The sequence below is a fragment of the Myxocyprinus asiaticus genome, chromosome 29 (genome assembly GCF_019703515.2).
Source record: "Myxocyprinus asiaticus isolate MX2 ecotype Aquarium Trade chromosome 29, UBuf_Myxa_2, whole genome shotgun sequence".
Lineage (NCBI taxonomy): Eukaryota > Metazoa > Chordata > Actinopteri > Cypriniformes > Catostomidae > Myxocyprinus > Myxocyprinus asiaticus.
The window spans coordinates 1,961,817-1,987,242 of NC_059372.1; the positions used below are offsets into that span (position 1 = coordinate 1,961,817).

A 25,426-nucleotide genomic window follows, 5' to 3' on the forward strand; every position below is an offset into this window, starting at 1 on the left:
GCACCAAATAATTCATTCTGGAGAAAAACCTTACAAGTGCTCACACTGTGAAAAGAGTTTCACTAATTCACAAAACCTGAAAACACATGAGAGAATTCATACTGGAGAAAAACCTTACAAGTGCTCACACTGTGAAAAGAGTTTCACTCAGTCAGAAAACCTGAAAACACATGAGAGAATTCATACTGGAGAGAAACCTTACAAGTGCTCACACTGTGGAAAGAGTTTCTCTCGGTCAGAACACCTGAAAACACACAACAGAATTCACACTGGAGAAAAACCGTACAAGTGCTCACACTGTGAAAAGAGTTTCTCTTTGTCACAACAACTGAAAATACACGAGAGAATTCATACTGGAGAAAAACCTTACAAGTGCTCACACTGTGAAAAGAGTTTCACTCAGTCATATAATCTGAAAACACATGAGAGAATTCATACTGGAGAGAAACCTTACAAGTGCTCACACTGTGAAAAGAGTTTCACTCTTTCACAACACCTGAAAACACACAAAAGAATTCATAGTGGAGAAAAGCCATACAAGTGCTCACACTGTGAAAAGAGTTTCACTAAGTCACAAAACCTGAAAACACACAAGAAAATTCATACTGGAGAAAAACCTTACGAGTGCTCACACTGTGAAAAGAGTTTCACTCAGTCAGAACACCTGAAAACACACGAGAGAATTCATACTGGAGAAAAACCTTACAAGTGCACACACTGTGAAAAGAGTTTCACTAAGTCACAAAACCTGAAAACACACGAGAAAATTCATACTGGAGAAAAACCTTACAAGTGCTCACACTGTGAAAAGAGTTTCACTCAGTCAGAACACCTGAAAACACACGAGAGAATTCATACTGGAGAAAAACCTTACAAGTGCACACACTGTGAAAAGAGTTTCACTAAGTCACAAAACCTAAAAACACATGAGAAAATTCATACTGGAGAAAAACCTTACAAGTGCTCACACTGTGAAAAGAGTTTCACTCAGTCATATAATCTGAAAACACATGAGAGAATTCATACTGGAGAAAAACCTTACAAGTGCTCACACTGTGAAAAGAGTTTCACTCAGTCAGAACACCTGAAAACACACGAGAGAATTCATACTGGAGAAAAACCTTACAAGTGCTCACACTGTGAAAAGAGTTTCACTCAGTCATATAATCTGAAAACACACAAGAAAATTCATACTGGAGAAAAACCTTACAAGTGCTCACACTGTGAAAAGAGTTTCACTAAGTCACAAAACCTGAAAACACACGAGAAAATTCATACTGGAGAAAAACCTTACAAGTGCTCACACTGTGAAAAGAGTTTCACTCAGTCAGAACACCTGAAAACACACGAGAGAATTCATACTGGAGAAAAACCTTACAAGTGCTCACACTGTGAAAAGAGTTTCACTCAGTCATATAATCTGAAAACACATGAGAGAAGTCATACTGGAGAGAAACCTTACAAGTGCTCACATTGTAAAAAGAGTTTCACTCTTTCACAAAACCTGAAAACACACAAGAGAATTCATACTGGAGAAAACTGTACGACTGCTCTTCATGTGGGAAAAGTTTCAACAAAGCAAGTAATCTACATAGACATGTAAAAAAGTATTGCCCAAATAGTCACAGTTAGTGGTCAACCAATATGGGTTTTTCAATGGCAGATACCAATAAGCTGTAGAGCATTTTAGCCAATGGCCGAGAACTACCAATATACGTAATGCATTTTAACAACAGCATGTACACAATATTTCTTAAGATAAACAAAAACAAGGGAAAGTTAACACTTCTGTTTATTGGTCAAGCGAACACGGTTATTGGCCAATGACGATAATTGCAAAATGGCAAATTTTATATCAACTGATATATCGGTCTATCATTAGTCACTGTTAGCAAAATTATCTTCAGGTGATATCAAGTAAATTGTTTTAAATTCGGATAAACCCAGAGATGGAATTACTCCCAATAGAGCAGCTACATCAAAGATATTAACAAAGAACATTTAAAAAAAAAAAAAAAGGCTTTGGCTAAGTTCACACTGCAGCTGAATGTGGCCCAAATCTGATTTTCTGCTCAAATCAGAGTTTTTTTTTTTTTTTGTTGTAAGGTTGTTCACATAACATTTTAAATATAGCCCATATCAGACACTGGTCTGAACAGTTGATGCTCATTAATGGACCAGTTCATACGGTGTCAAGAAAAAGTATTTGAAGCCTTTTGAATTGGCTGGTTTAGCATTCACAGTGCTGTGGAAAAAGTATGTGGATTTAATAACTGACCGATCCTCATTTAGCAGCAGTAACCTCAACCAAGTGTTTCCAGTATCTGCAGATTAGACCTGCACAACATTCAGAAGGAATTTTTGACAATTTTTCCTTACAGAACTGCTTTAGCTCAGCCATATTCTTAGGATGTCTGGAGTGAACGGCTCTCTTGAGGTCATTTCACATCATCTCTATTGGGTTAAGGTCTGGGCTCTGACTGGGACTTTGTTTTTAAGCCATTCTGTAGTGGATTTACTTCAATGTTTACGGTCATTGTTCTGCTGCATCACCCAACTTCTACTGATCTTCAGCTGGCACACAGCCACCCTGACATTATCCTGTAGGATATCTTGATAAACTTGGGAATTCATTTTTCCCCTCAATGATGGCAAGCAGTCAAGGCCCCAAAGCATCAAAGCAGCTCCAAATCATGATGTTCCCTCCACCGTAATTCACCGTAGGGATGTTTTCATGATGTTATGTGGTGCCCTTTTTACGCCATATGTAGTGTTGCGTGTTCTTTCCAAACAACTCAACCTTAGTTTCATCAGTCAACAAAAAATGTTCCCAGTAGCATTATGGAGTGTCAAGGTGGTCTTTGGCAAACTTCCGATGTGCAGCAATGTTTTTGTTGGAAAGCAGCAGCTTCCTTCGTGTTCTTCTGCCATGGACACCATGCCTGTTTAATGTTTTCCATATAGTAGACTCATGAACAGAGATGTTTACCAGTTCCAATGATTCCTTGAAGTCTTTAGCTGTCACTCTAGGGTTCTTTTTTACCTCACTGAGCATTCTGCGGTGTGTCCTTTGAGTCATCTTGGCTGGACGGCCACTTCTAGGGAGAGTAGCCACAGTACTAAATCATCTCCATTTATAGAACATTTGTCTAACTCTAATTAGCTTTTGTTGACATCATTAGTCTTGGGGTTTACATACTTTTTCCAACCTACACTTTGAATAGTTGAATGATGTATTCAATTTGTACAAGAATAATACAATCATTTGTGTGTTCCTAGTTAAAACAGATTGTGTTTGTTCATTATTGTAACTTAGGGTGTGTTCACACTTGTAGTTCGGTTCTCTTGGTTCTCTTGGTCCGGACCAAAAAATAAAATTATACATTTAGTCCTGGTTCGCTTAGCGTTCACACTGGCATTTTTAACACCGAACCTAAAGATACAAAACAAAAGGCATCAGAAAAAAGTCACAACCTGATTGGACAGCTTTTATGGACGTGTATTTTGAGACGGAACTTGCTGAACATCCAAAACAATGCTGGCTGCTGGGCTAAATGCGCTCGTTAGATTTATATATGTATATATGGTGGTATTTTTACCAGCCGAGAACAAACGAAGAGCTAATAAAATGTGTTCAGGAGTCAAAATAGCGGCAGGAATTCCTCCGTTGCACACACAAACAAAGATATGCTGCAAGGACAGCTGACGGCAGTTCCGACGCCTGTACCAAACTGTAATGGGCAACATAGCTCCTATGATGAGAAGAACCAGGTATGCTTGAGGTCAGTATTAGGCAAATTACTTCCTGTTATTGGTCCGTTTATACGCCTTTGGTCCATGCTGCGTTCATATATCAGTCGAACCGCACCAGAGTTCGTTTGGAAGCGGACCGAGACCCACTATTCAGGCGTTTTCGGTCCGCTTGTTTGGTGTGCACCAAGGTTCGGATGGCAGCGTTCACACTTGTTCAGATTAACCGCACTAACAGAGCAATTGCACGAGAGTTCGTTTTAATCTAACCAAACCTGCCAAGTGTGATCACACCCTTAGATGATGGTCTAACCAGATTTTAAGACAAATTTATACATACAGTTGAAGTCACAAGTTTACATATACTTTGGCCAAATACATTTAAACTCCGTTTTTCACGATTCCTGACATTTAATCGTAGAAAACATTACCTGTCTTAGGTCAGTTAGGATCACTACTTTATTTTAAGTATGTGAAATGTCAGAATAATAGTAGAGAGAATTATTTATTTTAGCTTTTATTTCTTTCATCACATTCCCAGTGGGTCAGAAGTTTACATACACCTTGTTAGTATTTGGTAGCATTGCCTTTAAATTGTTTAACTTGGGTCAAACGTTTTGGGTAGCCTTCCACAAGCTTCTCACAGTAAGTTGATGGAATTTGGCCCATTCTTTCAGACAGAAAGGTTTCTAGGCCTCCTTGCTCACACACACTTTTTCAGTTCTGCCCACAAATTTTCTACCGATTGAGGTCAGGGCTTTATGATGGCCACTCCAATACCTTGACTTTGTTATCCTTAAGCCATTTTGCCACAAATCTGGAGGTATGCTTGGGGTCATTGTCCATTTGGAAGACCCATTTGCGACCGAGCTTTAACTTCCTGGCTGATATCTTGAGATGTTGCTTCAATATATCCACATCATTTTCCTTCCTCATGATGCCATCTATTTTGTGAAGTGCACCAGTCCCTCCTGCAGCAAAGCACCCCCACAACATGATGCTGCCACCCCCATGCTTCACTGTTTGGATGGTGTTCTTCAGCTTGCAGTCCTCACCCTTTTTCCTCCAAACATAACGATGGTCATTCTGGCCAAACAGCTCCATTTTTTTTTCATCAGACCAGAGGATATTTCTCCAAAAAGTAAGATCTTTGTCCCCATGTGCACTTGCAAACTGCAGTCTGGCTTTTTTATGGCGGTTTTGGAGCAGTGGCTTCTTCCTTTGGATATAGAACTCGTTTTACTGTGGATATAGATACTTGTCTACCTGTTTCTCCAGCATCTTCACAAGGTCCTTTGCTGTTGTTCTGGGATTGATTTGCACTTTTCGCTCCAAACTACGCTCATCTCTAGGAGATAGAATGTGTCACCTTCCTGAGCAGTAGGATGGCTGTGTGGTCCCATGGTGTTTATACTTGCGTAATATTGTTTGTACAGGTGATCGTGGTGCCTTCAGCCATTTGGAAATTGCTCCCAAGGATGAACAAGACTTGTGGAGGTCCACAATTTGTTTTCTGAGGTCTTGGCTGATTTCTTTTGATTTTCCCATGATGTCAAGCAAAGAGGCACTGAGCTTGAAGGTAGGCCTTAAAATACATCCACAGGTACACCTCCAATTCAGTACACCTCCTATTAGAAGGTAATTGGCTAATTGTCTAAAGGCTTGACATCATTTTCTGGAATTTTCCAAGCTGCTTAAAGGCACAGTTAACTTAGTGTATGTAAACTTTTGACCCACTGGAACTGTGATATAGTCAATTAAAAGGGAAACAACCTGTCTGTAAACAATGTTTGGAAAAATGACTCGTGTCATGCACAAAGTAGATGTCTTAACTTGCCAAAACTATAGTTTGCTAATATGAAATCTGTGGAGTGGTTAAAACATGAGTTTTAATGATGTTTTAATGTATGTAAACTTCTGACTTCACCTGTAAATGCAGGTAATTCCAAATGGCTCACTATCTTTTTCTTGCCATTGTATTATGTGGTAAATCAAGTGCCCATGTTGAGTTAGACTGATGTAAAAAAAACAATCACATTAATTCTGACCTGGCTGTTCAGAATGAAGACACATTGGAAAAAATTTAATATGTATCCGATTTGTTTTCACATGAAAGGCTACATTCACACTGCAGCTGAATGTGGCCCAAATCTGATTTTTTCCCTCACATGTGACACAGGTCTGTTACTTGGATGACAGTGTGAACGGCCCAAAGCGCATTGAATCTGACATTTTCAAATCTGATCTGTGCCACTTCTATATGTGGTCCTAAATCAGATACAGGTCTGATTTTTTGCAATGCGACCTCAGTCTGAACAGTCTAATTGGAATTCATGCTACTTTTACATCACTCTAGATCGACATTCGTCACAATTCTGCGCTGGCGGAAGTCATACTCGGGTACTCGGCAATATGGAAGACAACTGCGAAGCTAGTCAGTGGAGGGACAGTGAGATGTTAGACCTCATAAGTATTTGGGGTGACAGCACTATCCATGCAAAACTTGAAGGGTTGTCAATCAATGACTAATCTTTAAAGTGATATTGCACTGTGATACAACATATAAGTAACTTTGTTGGCCAACTTTTCAATTATCAATGAGGAGAGTGAAAAAACATAATTGGCTACTGTAAACACAGAGAGGAGCAACTAGATTTAATACCATAACCAACAAAGTCATACTGCAATTGATTGAAAATGTATTGTTTTATCGCAGTGCAGCCTCACTTTACATGTAGCTTTCTAAAAACCTGGATCACACTGATTACTCAATTAATGATGGGTAGCACTAGTAGGCTAACGAAAAGTTATAGAAGTGAGTTTGTTTCATAATAGGCTTACCAGAACTGATGATCTACAACCCCCTGCAGAAGAACTGAATGCCATCCTTTGCGGTTGAAGTAGTCAGTGTGATTGTCTTCAGGGATAATGACGGGAATATGACTCCCGTTGATCGCTACGGCACACTGTGGGAAACCCCACCTAGTTCGGAAGCCTTGTAGGACCTCCAGGATGTTATCTCCTTGAGGTCGTCTGAGCTGAGTGTTTTGCCGCGAGAGCGTTGTGGAGAGGCACTCACAGATGTAATTAAAAGTAGCCCTTAACATCCTGAAATTCGGTTTCAGTGAAGCAATTCACATCATGATGTCACCACTCCTGGCTCCGACTCCACATCCACACACAACTCTGTATAGAACTAGCAGCCATTGCTCCACAAAAAGCCGTAATTAAACATTTTGTTCTCTTTCTCCTCATCCTCGTCCTCCGTATTATCTGCTCACGTATTTGCTGGATTCCGCAGAACATGACTTTTGAAAAAAACGCATAAATGCTGATTTCACTGACCTCCATGTTTCCTTCGGTATGACAGTGTGCTGCGTGTGATGTCTTTGTTATTGTTCTTTTGCGCATGCGGGTCACTTCTCTCATTCAGAAGTTACAAATGTTTTCATGTTTTTTTTATTTCGTCATAAAATTACAAAACATCTGTGATGATCCTGTCTGTATGAACGTAAGAGCTGCCCTTAAATTGTGAAGAATACACAGAAAGCAACAGAGGCGAACACCTATGCAAGTATATCTGGAGTTTAACAACTATTGTTTTTTACTTATGTTATGCATTTAAAAACTGTCTCTTTTGAATAGTTAATTTAGTTATAAGTGTATTATTAATTTTAAAATATACAGTATTTCCCATATCAACTTGTGTAAATATTACTCATATGTTTACATTTTAGTCTGCTGGCATGAATAATGTCTTTGCTTTGTAAAAAGGGCCAAACTATTGGTCCGATATCAGATTCCAATAAAATGGCTGATGGTTTCTGTGTTGTTCTGTCTTTTCTGAGCGCTGAAGCAAAAACACTTATTATTAATTTGCACTTTATCAACTGACTCCATTATTAATTTTATCTGACTCCAATTTTTTATTAATCTGACTCCAATTTGAGTTTAGTGTCATTAGGAAAAAAAGGCTGTAAGGTGTTTCATGTACAAACAACATAGTTTTGAGTTTCATGACAGCAAGTGCGACTGGTAAATAAGGTCTCAGTACCCTTCAAGGTCATGTACCCAGTAAGGTCATGGTCATGGTCCCATCTGATGATCTGATCATTCACTACTACACCAATAGAGCGTGTATTAGTGGAATTTCTAAATACTTTGTCTGGATGGATTAAAGGAAAGGTGGCAAAAAACCCAAGGCAACCAATGAATTCATTTCCAGTGTACATCATAATGGTGGTTAATAGCTCAGAATAATTGATATCTTTCATTTTGTCTGAAGCATGACACCTGTTTAAATCTAAGATTTCTATTAGATCATTTAGAACATGCCTTGGTGTCTTATGGAGACAGAGGTCTAAAATGTATTGTCTAGCAGCAGTAAATAAATATTGTGCATATGATCTGCAGGCTAAGTCACGTTCGATGGTACGGGTCTGACTGAACAATGCGTGACTGATCAGTAGAAGCACCTGCACCTCAGATCTGACCGCTTTTATGATACTTTTATTGATATCTGTGATGTGTGGTAGTGGAATTTAGATATACTTGGTCTGAATAAATTAAAGGAAACATACCACAAAGTATTTTCACCAGTGGTATGCATCAAGCATATAGTAATAATAATAATTCTATGATTGTAGAATCACAGTTACAGACATATGGCTAATTACAATCGATGATACATGTCTATTTTCAAAGTGTGTAGTGGATCGATAGAAGTGTCTGCACTTCATATCATCCACTTCTTATTACGCTTGCATTGTTATTAGCGATGTGTTGAAAACCAGGGGCCCTCTGGTTTGCAACCATGCCAACAACAATTCAATTGGTTCGATTTATATGTAGGTTGAAATGTTGAAATTTGGGTGGCAAGTTTGCTTGCAATTAGTAATTAAATCATTGATGTGTGACTGTAGCCATGCACATGTCCCATGTACATTACAGTGTTTCAAATAAGTTGTTGGAAAGTTGTAAATAGTGCATGACATGTGAGCCATAATTATGACTGTTTTATGGAAACAGGTTCGTAATGTCGTATATGTGAGAGAGGGTATGTGTTTGTGAGAGGCAGGCCAGATCTTCAGTGGATTAGCACTTTCAGAATCTAGGCCATTATTTTGTTCCATGATGTGTAGTGGTTGAGCCTGGATAGTTTTACTGTCTGAACCAGGTCAAGATGTCATGAGAGTGTAGTAATGAAAGTGTGTGCTCTGTATGTTCATGTCTGGGAGATGGGATCACTGTCTTTACAGCATTAATGCACAGCAAAAAAATGACCGTATACCCTCCCTCTTGGCACTGATAGCAAACCAGTAAAATGCAATCGCAAGAATTTTTCAGGGCCTTTAAGGTTATTTGGTTGGCAGTGTCATTACAAATATACACGTATAGTATATACATCTGCATGCCATGTATAACCTTTCCCCGTCTGTGGCCATGCTTGGCCATCATAATATAATGCATATTATAATGTGATTATAATACAATTATATTATATCACAAATAGTATAAATTAAAATAATGTTATTACTGGTGTCACATCTAGATGTGTTTTTGTTCATGTTTTGTGTTCATGTCTTTTATTTTGAAAAGTGTTAACTGTTTCATGCCATGTTTGTTCCTTGTCATGTGATTTCCTGTTCCCTCATGTGATCTTGTCATGTGTTTCCCCTGTTCATGTGTCTTGTTTTCATTGGTTCATTGTTTGATTACTTTGTTATCAGTTCTAGTTTGTCATTGGTTTAAGTTTATTAGTCTTGTTATATTGTTTATAGTTCTGTCTGTTCATTGGTTGTCTTGTTACTCATGTCTGTGTATTTAAGCCCTCATGTTTGCCATTGTCTCTGGTCAGGTATTGTGAATGTAACTTAGTTGTTTTGTTCAAGTCTAGTCAAGCCAAGCCAAGCCAAGCCAAGTCAAGTTTAGTCAAGTCATGTTTTGTTTTTGTCAAGTCTATAGTCAAGTCATGTCTAGTCAAGTCGTTCATATTTATGTTTTGTTTTGTTGTATCATTTGTAGTCAGGGTTTTTAGATATCACGTTTTGTAAATAAACTGCACTTGGGTTCTACACTTCGTCATCGTCATCGTCTCTTCGTCTGCCTGCCGCCAACATCATTACAGAATACCTGACCCCAACCATGAACTCAGCAGTCCGACTACTGAGCCTATGTCAAGGGAATCGATCCCTGGAGGAATATGTGGAGGAATTCTGCTCTCTGGCCAGCGAGGTGGACTTTAATGGGTCGCCCTCAAAGACTGTTCGGATTAAGTGAGCCAATTTCTTCCCTGATGCCTGGTGGTCGCAGTTCCCTTAGCCTCACTCAGTATATCGACCTTGCCCTGCAGATCACTGGTTCTACGTTCACTGTGGGGGAGGCGGATGCCGAGCCGGAGTCCCATGTCACGGCCAACGAGCCAACGCCCACGCCGGCCAACGAGCCAACGCCCACGCCTGCCACGGCCAACGAGTCAACGTCCACGCCTGCCACAGCCAACGAGCTGGAAGCTTCATCTGTCCTAGAGCCTGCGTTGCCAGCCTCGTCCGTCCCAGAGCCTGCGTTGCCAGCCTCGTCCATCCCAGAGCCAACTTCGGCCTCCCAGAGGAGGAGGAGGAGAAAGGCTTTCGTTTCCAAGTCTCTGCCCATGTACACGGCCACAGAGGTCGTTCCCGAGTCTCTGTCCATGTACACGACCACGGAGGTCATTCCCAAGTCTGTCCATGTTCACATCCATGGAGGTCGTTCCCGAGTCTCTGCCCAAGTTCACGACCACAGAGGTCGTTTCCAAGTCTCTGCCTATACCCAAGACCATAGAGGTCGTTCCCAAGTCTCTGTCCATGTTGATGACCACGGTGGTCATTCCCGAGTCTCTGTCCATGTTCACGACCACGGAGGTCATTTCCCAGTTATCCACGGCTCAGCCTTCCACAACTTTACCCCACGTCATGGTCACCAAGCCCGAGTTCCACATCATGGCCGCCACGCCAGAGTTCAACGTCATGTCACGGCCAGAGTCAGCTCCCGGCCATGTCTCGGCCAGGCCAGAGTCGGCTCCAGGCCATGTCACGGCCAGGCCAGAGTCGGCTCCAGGCCATGTCTCGGCCAGAGCCCCAGACTGCTCCCTGCCATGTCTCGGCCGAGGCCCCAGACTGCTCCCTGCCATGTCTCGGCCAGAGCCCCAGACTGCTCCCTGCCATGTCTCGGCCGAGCCCCAGACTCGGCTCCCTGCCATGTCTCGGCCAGGCCAGAGTCGGCTCCAGGCCATGTCTCGGCCAGGCCAGAGTCGGCTCCAGGCCATGTCACGGCCAGGCCAGACTCGGCTCCCTGCCATGTCTCGGCCAGGCCAGAGTCGGCTCCAGGCCATGTCACGGCCAGGCCAGAGTCGGCTCCAGGCCATGTCACGGCCGAGCCCCAGACTGCTCCCTGCCATGTCTCGGCCGAACCCCAGACTGCTCCCTGCCATGTCTCGGCCGAACCCCAGACTGCTCCCTGCCATGTCTCGGCCGAACCCCAGACTGCTCCCTGCCATGTCTCGGCCGAACCCCAGACTGCTCCATGCCATGTCACAGCCGAACCTCAGCCTGCTCCATGCCATGTCTCTGCCTAGCCCCAGACTCCATGCCATGTCACAGCAATACCTCAGCCTGCTCCATGCCATGTCACAACAATGCCTGAGCCTGTCACATTTATGCCTCAGTCTGCTTCATGCCATGTCACAGCCAAGTCCCAAACTGCTCCATGCCATGTCACAAGCCCCCCCCAGCTCCCTCTTGAACACTGTGTCTTTGTTTTGGGGCGTCAGGAGCCGCCCCTAGAGGGGGGGATATGTCACGTCTAGATGTGTTTTTGTTCATGTTTTGTGTTCATGTCTTTTATTTTGAAAAGTATTTCTTGTTTCATGCCATGTTTGTTCCTTGTCATGAGATTTCCTGTTCCCTCATGTGATCTTGTCATGTGTTTCCCCTGTTCATGTGTCTTGTTTTCATTGGTTCATTGTTTGATTACTTTGTTATCAGTTCTAGTTTGTCATTGGTTTAAATTTATTAGTCTTGTTATATTGTTTATAGTTCTGTCTGTTCATTGGTTGTCTTGTTACTCATGTCTGTGTATTTAAGCCCTCATGTTTGCCATTGTCTCTGGTCAGGTATTGTGAATGTAACTTTGTTGTTTTGTTCAAGTTTAGTCAAGTCATCTTTTGTTTTTGTAAAGTCTATAGTCAAGTCTAGTCAAGTCGTTTATGTTTTGTTTTGTTGTATCATTTGTAGTCAGGGTTTTTGGATATCATGTTTTGTAAATAAACTGCACTTAGGTTCTACACTTCATCATCGTCTCTTCGTCTGCCTGTCGCCAACATCATTACAACTGGTCTCTGGAGGTTTTCTGGAATTAGATATTTGTCATCTCGCTGCTCTTTTGTGAATACATGCCTTTGATTTGGCCTTGTATCAGATGCATGAGCATGTGCATTGTGTGCACAGCAACAGGTCAGGCTGAAAGCCTTTGATGGACATGTTGCTTTTCACACCCAATGACTGCAGGCACATACTTACATGGGTCAAATTCTTGCTCAAGTTGCAGAGCTTTTGTGATTACAATATGAAATTGAAGGCAATTTTCTCGTTTTCTTGAGTTAAGATGTCACTAGGTGTATTCTCATGCGAATCTATTTGAATATGAAAAGGTTTCAGGGGGCTGGGCAGGGTCAGAGGTGATGCAAGGTGCAAAGAGTGTTTTTTTGTTGTTGTAATTAACATTTTTTATTAAAACGTTCAATAACAATGAAATGCAAAACATATATATATATATATATATATATATATAAAATCAAAATTTAAACCCCACAAACCCCCCTCCCCAACCCCGCCCCCCCAAAATACAACCCTGTGGTCAAACATAAATAAATATATAGAAATAAAAATCAAACAGACAGACACACACACACATATATATATATATACTCATACACATACATATATACATACATACACACACATAATAATCATACTAACTATATTACACTACGCTCTCCACACCCCACCCGAGAGCCCTCCAAAAACTCCAAATACTTGCCCCATTTCTGTATAAACATATCCAAGCCACCCCGTCTTCCCGATGACACCTCCTCAAAAGCTGCCACCCTCCCCACTTCTGTGCACCACTCCGGATATGGGGGCACACCAGCTGACCTCCAACCCCTTAAAATAACCTGCCTGGTGATCATCACACAGGTCAGAACTCAGTTCTCTATGTAGCCATCCCCCACATCGATGACCGCCCAATCGCCCAGAACACAAAGTCTGGGGCAAAACGAAACCCGAGTGCCCACCATGTCGCACACAAAATTCTGAACCTTTGACCAGAATTTCTGGATCTCGACACACCACCAAAAAACATGGGCCATGTCTCCATCCTCCGATTGGCATCTCCAGCAGGTGGGTGTGTCTTTAAGACCAAGCCTATACAGTCTAGAGGGGGTCCAATAAAATTTATGCAAAATTTTGAATTGTATAAAACACACCCTTGCATCTCTAGATGCAGACTTAACGTTTTTAAGAATCTTAGCCCACACTCCTTCCTCCAATGCCAAGTTGAAATCTTTCTCCCATACTCTCTTGAGAGGAGTTAAGGCTCCTTCCCTCAGACTCTGAATTAACAGGGAGTAATACACTGATGCCTCATGACCTTTTCCAAAAGCCGCAATCACCTCTCCCAAAGCATCCGCCTCCTTAGGGGGTGTGTGCTACTCCCAAAAATAGTACAAAGCAGGTGGCGCAGTTGTAAATACCTATAAAACAGAGGTCTGGGGATCCCAAAATGTTGGACCAAGTTTTCAAATGATCTCAACACTCCACTCTCATATAGGTCACCGAGCATAGCAACCCCCTCACAATCCATTCCGGCCAGCAGAAAGGGGACTTGCCAATACACAATTTTGGGTTCTGCCATATGGTTGAGGCAACATTTAAATAAGTGTCTGATTTAAACAATCTGGACACTTTAGTCCATACCGAGTGTAAATGCGAAATAACGGGGTGTAACTTAACTTTTCCGATTATTTTGATAGAGAGGCTTTGTAATGGTGAAATAGGGGCAAGAACTGCCTGTTCACTAACAAACCAGGGAGGGGTTCTCTCAGGTGGAAGTGACCAATGAGCCAAATGTCTGAGACTGAACACATAGTAATAAGACAAAATCTTGGGTAGGCCTAGCCCACCTTTGTCAATCGGCCTATGTAACTTATTAAAATGCAATCTGGGATGTTTACCATTCCAAATGAAGGACTTTGCTATGCTATCAAATTTCTTGAAATAAGAGAGGGGACATCTACAGGGAGAGACTGTAGCAGGTAGTTGAATTTTGTAATATAATTCATTTTAATAACATTTACCTTCACAGTCATCGATAAATTTAATGAAGCCCATCTGTCACATCCCTCAAAAACCTTTTTATTAAAGGGTCAAAATTACACTACACTAAATCAGACAAATTTGCTGGGAATAAAATCCCCAAATACTTAATGCCCTGTTTGGGCCACTGGAAGGTGCCCAGCTGGAAAGCCGTTACTGGACAGTACGCTGTCAGAGTCAAAGCTTCGGATTTAGACCAACTGACTTTGTATCCTGTGAACTTGGAAAAGGAATTAATAATTCTGTGGAGGCAAGGCATAGATCTAGTAGGTTCAGAGACAAATAATAAAATATCATCTGCGTAAAGCAGAAGCTTTCGACCGGAGACAGATCATTCACTACTGACCACATGATATTGATGAGATGCCTAATGTTATCAGAAGAGCTGCGGCCCTGAATAAACCCCACCTGATCCATATAAGAGATGTCATAACCTTACTTAATAAAAATTTTGACATCTAGTTGGATCAGGGAGATTGGACGGTAACTTTTACACTCGCTTGGATCTTTGTCCTTTTTAAGAATCAGACTGATCCGGGCTTGTGTCATGGTTGGAGGAAGCTTTCCATTCTTTAATGATTCAGTATAAACTACTAACAAAAGTGGAGCCAGTTCTGTAGCATAAGATCGAAAAAATTCTGCGGCAAAACCATCTGGCCCCGCAGCCTTGCCGGTAGGTAGGGATATACAGGTGCATCTCAATAAATTAGAATGTCATGGAAAAGTTCATTTATTTCAGTAATTCAACTCAAATTGTGAAACTCATGTATTAAATAAATTCAATGCACACAGACTGAAGTAGTTTAAGTCTTTGGTTCTTTTAATTGTGATGATTTTGGCTCACATTTAACAAAAACCCACCAATTCACTATCTCAAAAAATTAGAATACATCATAAGACCAATAAAAAAAACATTTTTAGTGAATTGTTGGCCTTCTGGAAAGTATGTTCATTTACTGTATATGTACTCAATACTTGGTAGGGGCTCCTTTTGCTTTAATTACTGCCTCAATTTGGCGTGGCATGGAGGTGATCAGTTTGTGGCACTGCCGAGGTGGTATGGAAGCCCAGGTTTCTTTGACAGTGGCCTTCAGCTCATCTGCATTTTTGGTCTCTTGTTTCTCATTTTCCTCTTGACAATACCCCCATAGATTCTCTATGGGGTTCAGGTCTGGTGAGTTTGCTGGCCAGTCAAGCACACCAACACCATGGTCATTTAACCAACTTTTGGTGCTTTTGGCAGTGTGGGCAGGTGCCAAATCCTGCTGGAAAATGAAATCAGCATCTTTAAAAAGCTGGTCAGCAGAAGGAAAGCATGAAGTGCTCCAAAATTTCTTGGTAAACGGGTGCAGTGACTTTGGTTTTCAAAAAACACAATGGACCAACACCAGCAGATGACATTGCACCCCAAATCATCACAGACTGTGGAAACTTAACACTGGACTTCAAGCAACTTGGGCTATGAGCTTCTCCACCCTTCCTCCAGACTCTAGGACCTTGGTTTCCAAATGAAATACAAAACTTGCTCTCATCTGAAAAGAGGACTTTGGACCACTGGGCAACAGTCCAGTTCTTCTTCTCCTTAGCCCTGGTAAGATGCCTCTGACGTTGTCTGTGGTTCAGGAGTGGGTTAACAAGAGGAATACGACAACTGTAGCCAAATTCCTTGACACATCTGTGTGTGGTGGCTCTTGATGCCTTGACCCCAGCCTCAGTCCATTCCTTGTGAAGTTCACCCAAATTCTTGAATCGATTTTGCTTGACAATCATAAGGCTGCGGTTCTCTCGGTTGGTTGTGCATCTTTTTCTTCCACACTTTTTCCTTCCACTCAACTCTTTCTGTTAACATGCTTGGATACAGCACTCTGTGAACAGCCAGCTTCTTTGGCAATGAATGTTTGTGGCTTACCCTCCTTGTGAAGGGTGTCAATGATTGTCTTCTGGACAACTGTCAGATCAGCAGTCTTACCCATGATTGTGTAGCCTAGTGAACCAAACTGAGAGACCATTTTGAAGGCTCAGGAAATCTTTGCAGGTGTTTTGAGTTGATTAGCTGATTGGCATGTCACCATATTCTAATTTTTTGAGATAGTGAATTGGTGGGTTTTTGTTAAATGTGAGCCAAAATCATCACAATTAAAAGAACCAAAGACTTAAACTACTTCAGTCTGTGTGCATTGAATTTATTTAATACACGAGTTTCACAATTTGAGTTGAATTACTGAAATAAATGAACTTTTTCACGACATTCTAATTTATTGAGATGCACCTGTAATTACCTCATCAAGCTTCTCCAAGGTTATCTCAGAGTCAGTTTAGGAAGATCTAATGGTTCCACAAAGTTTCTAATATCTTCATCTGTAGAAGAAGACGTGGAACTGTAAAGATCAAGATAGAACACTTTAAAGGCATTATTAATATCAATGGCTGAGGTAAAAATTTCACCACCAGCAAATTTCACTGAGGGAATTGTAGAAAGAGTGAAATTGTAGAAAGTAGAAAGACTCCCTCTGTTTATATATCTAGCCAAAAGCTTCCTTGCTTTGTCACCCGACTCTCTGGCTTGCCCTGAATAACCAAAACTCCACTTTCCGCAACAAAATAGTATTATATCTATATTTCAATCGGGTCAATTCTCTGAGGCCATCAGATGACATACGGCGCTTCAGCTCTGCCTCTGCACTTTTAATATTTCCTTCCAACTCCATGAGTTCTCGTGCTTTGGATTTTTGGATGAATGAGGCATACTGTATGATCTAGCCCCTAAGAACCGCCTTAAGTGCCTCCCAAGCCACGCCCACAGAGGATACTGAGGACCAGTTGGTCTCCATATAAACATTGATTTCAGTCTTTAATATTTGTTGGAAATCAGGATTTTGCTAAAGGGAAACATTAAAGCACCAACTATATGATTTCTTTTTCTCCGTATGTGGCAACACCTCTAAACTCACCAGGGCATGATCTGAGACTAAAATGTTTCCAATTGAGCAATCAACAACAGATGAAATGAGGGATTTGGATATAAAAAAAAAAATCTATTCTAGAATAAATCTTATGGACTGATGAAAAAAATGTATAGTCCCTACCAGATGGGTTCAAAAGTCTCCAAATATCTGTAAGACCAAGATTTTTACACATCCTGTGAAGCGTCAATGTTTCTCTAGGGGGCTTGCACACTTTTGCTTCACTATTATCAAGGACTGAGTCCATCAAAAGCTTAAAGTCTCCTCCCAATATTATATCATGAGGGGTGCCAGCAGTTTGCAACATCCCTTCAAGATCTATAAAAAAGCCCTGTTCATCAGCGTTAGGTGCATAAATATTAGCCAAAATCAGACATTGCCCCTGAATTTCTGCTAAAACAATAATGACTCTCCCTAATTTATCTTTAATCTGTTTGAGACATTTGAACTGTAAATGTTTATTTACCAATATAATGACTCCCTTGCTCTTAATGAGCCCGCACTAAAGAAAACATGTCCACCCCATATCTTCCCAAATTTTTCAGCTTCCTGCGGGGAAAGATGCGTTTCTTGAAGAAACACTATATCATATTTCTTACATTTAAGAAAAGAAACAACATTACTTCTTTTTATGGGGTGCCCCAAGCCATTCACATTCCATGTGGAGAGAGATAGTACACTCATATTAACATATGGCATTTTGATATAATAGAAAAAATAAATTGTGTGCCAAAAACAAAATTATGAAGACCACATTTCAACATTAATGCAACAATAAAACCCCGAACTTCCTCCTGAACAAAACAAACAGAAAAAAGAAAAACGTGCACATTAACCCCGCGCACGAAAGCGCCATTGCTCAATTTTGCCTCACAAATTTGTAAGGCAAAATTACATAACATCAAATATTTTGTAAAACAAACCCCAACCATAATCATTTCAATGTCCCACGTAAATACTCCACAAATCATACTCCAGCCAACAGGAGGCATAAGCACAAGGAACTGACAGATTCTTCCACAAATGTCCCTAAGTAGTGTTATTTAACAAAACGAGCTCCAACCGCTAGGCGGAACCAGCACAAAAGAAAACGAAATACGCATCCTGGTTCCTCGGATGGTCAAGAGTCAATTCACTCGGAGGCCACATAAAAGTATATCCCATGACTTACACAGTCCGTCAACTTTATTAAAGACATCCTTTGTGTGGGCATGTAGATATTTTGCAGTCATCCGTAGTGACTATTCTCAAATCGGAAACTTCATTGTAAAAGTGATCTTCCGTCAATGCAAAAGTTTCTTTATGGAAAAGTGTTAATCCACAAAACAAAACAAACTCCAGCCGCTCGGCGGAGCCAACGCAAAAAGAAACAAAAATGGCGCCCAACTTCCTCCGAAAGCCAGAGTATGTACAATGAGTCAATCCACTCACAAGAGAAACACCCAGTGGTTATTCACCCATTGTTTCTATAAAAGACATTGCCTGATTGGGACATGTAAATACTTTGCAGCCGTCCTTGGTGTTTATTCTCAGTTTGGTAGGGAACATCAGAGCAAAAGTTATCTTCCGCTGATGTAAAGTTTCTTGCATTCCTTGAACTGATCGCGTTTCACTCTTGTCGAATTCGCAAAGTCTGTAAACAAGAAAATATTGTGATTCTTCCAAGAAAGCTTTCCTTTGCTCCTTGCCTGGCACAACACCAGATCTTTATCGGATGATCTCAAAAATCTGGCCAGAATCGATCGGAGCCTGTCTCCCTCAGCGGATCTGTGAGCTGGGACTCTGTGAGCTCTCTCGACCTCCAGTTTATGGCCTGTTATGTCGAGCAGACTCGGGAAAAGCTCGTCTAGGAATTTCACCATATCTCTGCCCTCCTCATGGTCAGGAATTCCCAGAATTCAAACGTTATTCCTGCGACTTCTATTCTCAAAATCTTCAAGCTTTTCAAGAACACGTTCCAAATCAACTTTGGTCGCGGGCGGATTAGCGGCTAATTCCCTCTCTGATGACTCCAAATAATCGATTCGTCTCTCAACATCTGTCACTCTTTTGACTAACTCAGAGAATTTTTTTCCATTGCCGTAATCGTTTGACGTATTACAGCGAGATCCTCCAAGTCTGCAAGTACCTTCGTCAACATCACCGACATGTTGGACAGTTGACGCTGGATTTCTTCTCCCGCCTGCGCCATCCAAATCGAGTCCCCGATCCACAGGCCTGTCTGGGCTTTCATCTTGAACACGTAAGTGTCTTTTAATGTCTCCTGAGCCCGATGATTTTGACTTCTTTGCCATGTTTACCTCAAACAGCAAATGTGTAACTGGGTGTATCGAATTTCACTGGATTATATCATGAAAATAATTTTAAAAATTAGCAAAGTGCACAGAGCTGTCTCTCACACATCTGCCCTTCGCATGGCGTCACGTGGGACCCTCCTGCAAAGAGTGTTCTTGAATTTTAAAGGCCTAATGAAGCCTAATGAAGTTCTTCAGTCTTTTTAAAGTTACTGAAGGTTAATGCTAGTTGTGCAAAATTACTGAGAGTTTGGTAATTGTGTAAAATTACTGGTAGTCACATGGAATTTTGTACTCCGTATGGTTTACCTGCAGCTACACTACCGGTCAGAAGTTTTGAAACACTTATTATATTTTTTTCTTCACATTTTAGAATAATAGTAAAGTCATCAAAACTATGGAATAACATAAATGGAACTATGGGAATTATGTTGTGACTAAACAAAATCCAAAATAAATCAAAACTGTGTTATATTTAAGCATCTGCAAAGTAGTCACCCTTTGCCTAGAATTTGCAGACATGTACTCTTGACATTTTCTCAACCAACTTCTTGAGGTATCACCCTGGGATGCTTTTTAAACAGTATTGAAGGAGTTCCCATCTATGTTGAGCACTTATTGGCTGCTTTTCTTTATTATTTGGTCCAAGTAATCAATTTCAAAAACTTTTTTTAATTTTTTTTATTACATTTTAATTTTATAATTAAATAAATTAATATGGTGGCACAATTATATTTTTGTCTACAAAACTAATTTCAAACATTTAAGCATACGCCTTCAGATCAAAAGATTTTTAAGATCATGAGAAACATTTCAGTCAAGTGTTTCAAAACTTTTGACCAGTAGTGTATATGGTAAATAGCACAGTGTGCCATATCAGAGACAAACATATCTGACATAGTAACACATTTAGCTTGAAACGGATGAACAATTTCAAGAGAAACATGATTACAGTTATTTCAAATTTACACAAGATGAAAAGTCTAGAATGCCCGAAGCATTTACAACCTCTTACCCAGTGTTTTCCAACCACTGTGATGGGGCACACTAGTGTGCCATGAAAGACTGTCAGGTGTGCCGTGGAAAATTATCAGATTCCACAAAATAAATCAGGGCTCTGGACTGAGACTAATTTTTCAACCATTTTTCCTAACAGTGCGATTAAACTTTGCAAGAGGTCGCTTTGGTGCGACTACAAAGTTGGCTGACTCTGATCGTGCTCTGTCATTTTTTGTTCCGTATGAGAAATATCAAACGGCAAACATTCCAAACGCGAAAGGAAACAGCTTTACCCGGATCAGTCAGCGCTGCTCAATGGACAGATCAGCGCAGAGATGTGCATTTACTCATGGACCGGTCTTGAGTGCTCAGCCAAGCAGGTCATCATAAACAGAGCTGCGAGAAGAATGGGCTGGGTCACAAATTCGGCATTGATTATTTGATTAAAACCTCTATGAAAGCCCATAATATGTCGATGATTAAACTAGTTTAAAATTGTATTAAACGGCCCCAACATTCTAAACAGCATTGAAAAGGAATAAAGGAGAAATCTGCACAATGAACAGACAGAAATTGTAAGGTTTCAATCCACACATCACAGATATTTAAAAAAATATATATATTTACCATGAACTTGTATCAATATAGTAGTGAGAGAATAATTTAATTTCTGTATTTGTTTTTCTTATGAAAAATGCCATAATTTGTTTTATGGTTACTGCTAATCATGGTTTTACTTTTAATTTTGGTTACTATGATCTTATAGCAAATGCCACAGTTAAAACTATGGATACAATGGAACTTTCCTTCTGTGTAAAATATTTTCTAATGCCCTCTGATTGTAGAAAAAGGCTTTGTGAGTAAATATGCAACTAAAATGGACAGAAAACATGGAAGTTCTTGAACAGGAAAACTATCAACTATGGTTATGTGGGACAGAGGTGTGCCATGGGATTTGTTTAATTGTAAAAAGTGTGCCGTGGCAGAAAAAAGGTTGGGAAACATCATGGTTACTTGTGTAACCTCCGTTCTCTGATGGAGGGAACGAGACGTTGTGTCGATGTAGTGACACGTGTCACTCTTGGGAGCCCAAGACACCTCTGGTCTTTGATAAAAGGCCAATGAAAATTGGCGAGTGGTATTTGCATGCCACTCCCCCGGACATACGGGTATAAAAGGAGCTGGTATGCAACCACTCATTCAGGTTTTGTGCTGAGGAGCCAATATAAGGTCCGGTCATTTCAACGGGTAGTTCAGCGTTGTGGCAGGAGCGACACAACGTCTCGTTCCCTCCATCAGGAAACGGAGGTTACACAAGTAACCATGACTTTCCCTATCTGTCACTCACTTGACGTTGTGTCGATGTAGTGACACTAGGGGTCCCTATACGAAACGCCACAATTGGCTGAACTGTGTTACATGAACTGGCAGTGTGTGGTGGGCAGTCTACTGTGTGCCTCATAGCCAGCACACCAGGTCGACACGTAACCTCCCCCAACATAGTTATGAGTGTCGAACGGCCCTTTTTGGGGACAAGTCGACTACCCAAGAGATAGAGACAGACTTAACCCAGTCGTGGCCTCTTTTCCCCTTCTCTTTTTTCCACTCCCTAAAAAATAAGGGGGATTATCCAACTGGGCCGCCAGGTCTAGTCGGGGGCGTCCCTCCCAAGGGGAGGACACAGCGGAGACCACACCTCGTCCAAAGAGAGGGGGGGATATTTAAGTGGAAGTATACATCACATGGTCTTTCCAACCAGGTGGAGAGTCTTCAAGGTAGATCCTGCCCAATGGGGGAGGAGTTACTACAAACATGGAGACTGGGGCAGAGGGGCTTTGCCCAAGGAAGATGCAGTTTGCAAACAGGGAAACGAATTAGCAGAAGATATATATCGCATGGGGTTAGCCTTACAAGGAACCACCACATGCGGAGCACCTACCCCAGAACAGGACTCTTAGTTAGCACGTGTACTGGGCCGGCAGCGAATCTCTCTGAAAAAAGTCAACCAGGGAACAAACTTGTGAACACTACTGGGAATTAATGGCGCATGTCTTCAGCTCAAAAGGAGGTGGAAGGCGCTATGTGCAAGTGATACACCTGGCCGGCTATCCCGGGCTTATCCGCTTATGTTGCATGCCACTACCTGGGACGAAACCGGTTCCACCCGGAGGTTGTAGAACCTTGCAAAGGTGTTGGGTGTTGCCCAGCATGCTGCTCTGCAAATGTCTGTTAGAGAGGCACCCCTGGCCAGGGCCCAGGAAGCCGCTACACCCCTGGTAGAATGGGCTCGTAGCTCTACCGGGGGTGGCATGTCCTGGGCGAGATATGCCATAGTTATGGTGTCAATGAGCCAGTGGGCGATCCTCTGCTTGGAGACAGCGCTTCCTTTCTGCTGTGCACCAACGCAGACAAAGAGCTGCTCAGAGATCCTAAAGCTCTGCATGCGATCCAAATAGATGCGTAAAGCGCACACCGGACACAGCAATGACAGGGCTGGGTCTGCCTCCTCCTGGGGCAGCACTTGCAGGTTCACCACCTGGTCCCTAAAAGGGGTCATGGGAACCTTGGGCACATAGCCCGGTCAGGGTCTCAGGATCACGTGAGAGTAGCCCGGACCGAACTCCAGGCATGTTTCGCTGACAGAGAATGCTTGCAGGTCTCCTACCCTCTTGATGGAAATGAGCGCAGTCAGGAGGGCAGTCTTCAAGGAGAGTGCCTTAAGCTCGGCTGACTGCAAAGGCTCAAAGGGGGCTCTCTGTAGACCCTGAAGAACTACAGAGAGGTCCAATTAGGGAACGGGGCGTGGTCTGGGGGGATTCAGCCTCCTGGCGCCTCTTAGGAACCTGATGATCAGGTCATGCTTCCCTAAGGACTTACCGTCAACTGCGTCGTGGTGTGCTGCTATGGCGGCAACGTTCACCTTAAAGGTGGAAGGGGACAGTCTCCCTTCCAACCTCTCCTGCAGGAAGGAAATCACTGATCCGATTGCGCATCTCTGGGGGTCTTCCCGTCGGGAAGAACACCACTTAGCGAACAGACGGCACTTAAAGGCATACAGGCGCCTCGGAGAGGGGGCCCTAGCCTGAGTGATCGTTTCTACCACCGCAGGTGGTAGTCCACTTAGGTCTTCCGTGTTCCGTCCAGGGGCCAGACATGGAGATTCAAGAGGTGCCAGAGGGTGCCCCATCCCTGAGAAAGAAGGTCCTTCCTCAGGGGAATTCACCAGGGGAGAGCTGTCGTGAGGAGCGTGAGGTCCGAGAACCACATCTGGGTGGGCCAGTAGGGTGCTACCAGGATGACCTGCTCCTCGTCCTCCCTGATCTTGCACAGGGTCTGTGCAAGTAGGCTCACTGGGGGAAATGCATATTTGCGCAGGCCAGGGGGCCAGCTGTGTGCCAGCACGTCTATGCCGAGGGAAGCCTCGATGAGGGCGTACCAGAGCGGGCAGTGGGAGGATTCTTGGGAGGCGAACAGGTCCACCTGTGCCCGTCCAATTCGACTCCATATCAGCTGGACCACCTGAGGCTGGAGTCTCCACTCTCCCCTGAGGGTAACCTGCCGTGACAGCGCATCCGCTGTAGTGTTGAGGTTGCCCGGGATTCAAGCGACTTGAAGTGCTGCTGCTCTGTGCTGCCTTGGTGGTTGACATATGCTACCGTTGCCGTGTTGTCTGTACGAACTAACACGTGCTTGCCCTGGATCAATGGCCGGAACCTCCGCAGGGCGAGCAGAATTGCCAACATCTCGAGGCAGTTGGTGTGCCAATGCAGTCACAGACCCGTCCAGAGGCCGGCGGCTGCGTGCCTGTTGCAAACAGCGCCCCAGCCCATTTTGGAGGCATCTGTCGTGACCACGACGCGCCTGGAGACAAGTTCTAGAGGAACACCTGCCCGTAGAAACGAGAGGTCGGTCCAAGGGCTGAAAAGACGGTGACAGACCGGTGTGATGACTACGTGATGTGTCCTGTGGCACCATGCCCATCTCTGGACTCGAGTCTGGAGCCAGTGCTGAAGCGGCCTCGTATGCATCAACCCGAGCGGGGTTGCCACCGCCGAGGATGCCATATGCTCCAGGAGCCTCTGAAAAAGTTTCAGTGGAACCGCTGTTTTCTGTTTGAATGTCTTCAAACAGGCCAGCACCGACTGGGTGCACTCGTTCGTAAGGTGCGCTATCAAGGAGACTGAGTCCAACTCCAAACCGAGAAAAGAGATGCTCTGAACCGGGAGGAGCTTGCTCTTTTCCCAGTTGACCCGAAGCCCTAGTTGGCTGAGGTGTGAGAGCACCAGGTCCCTGTGTGCGCACAACATGTCTCGAGAGTGAGCTAGGATTAGCCAGTCCTCAAGATAGTTGAGAATGCGAATGCCCACCGCCTTTTTTCAGTATGATGAATTAGGGGCTGTAAAACCCTTTCTTCATCTCAGCTGGAGGGACAGGTTCTATCGCGCCCTTCCGTAGGAGCATAGCAATCTCCTTGCGCAAGGTGGCAGTGTTTTCGCTCTTGACCAAGGTGAAGTGAATATCGCTGAACCTGGGCGGGCGCCTGGCGAACTGAATCGCGTAGCCGAGTCAGACGGTCCGGATCAGCTATAGCGACCGATTGAAAAGAAAGCGCGAGCCATGCGTCCAAGTTCCGCGCAAGGGGGACCAAGGGGACAACGTCGTCAGACGTACCGGCAGGTGGGGCCTCGTGGCGGGGCGGAGCTCTGACAAGGCAGCTTGTCCAGCAGCGCTGTAGGCTTTAGCTGTCAGGGACGATGTGAGCCTACAGGGCTTGGATGGGAGCTTAGGGCGTCCGCGCCAGGTGGCAGCACTCTGCGGGCATAGGTGCACCGCAAGCGCCTTATCCACTGGGGGAATCGCCATATAGCCCCTGGCCGCCCCGTCATCGAGGGTAGTGAGAACGGGGGAACTGCGGAATCGGGGCTGGGCAGTAAAAGGTGCCTCCCATGACTTCGTCAGCTCCTTGTGCACTTCCGGGAAGAATGGCACTGGAGCGGGGCGTGGCTGC

General features: G+C 43.1%; 1 protein-coding gene across 1 annotated transcript in view; it reads left to right on the plus strand.

The window, feature by feature from the left end:
* Positions 1–4: 4 nt before the first annotated feature.
* Positions 5–25,426, plus strand: part of LOC127420185 (zinc finger protein 271-like) — a gene marked incomplete at its 5' end in the record, with an annotated part of 180,940 nt that continues 155,518 nt past the window's right edge. The window contains 2 exon segments of the mRNA XM_051662239.1: positions 5–1,538; positions 1,541–2,082. Coding sequence (XP_051518199.1) covers positions 5–1,538; positions 1,541–1,632 — 1,626 coding nt within the window.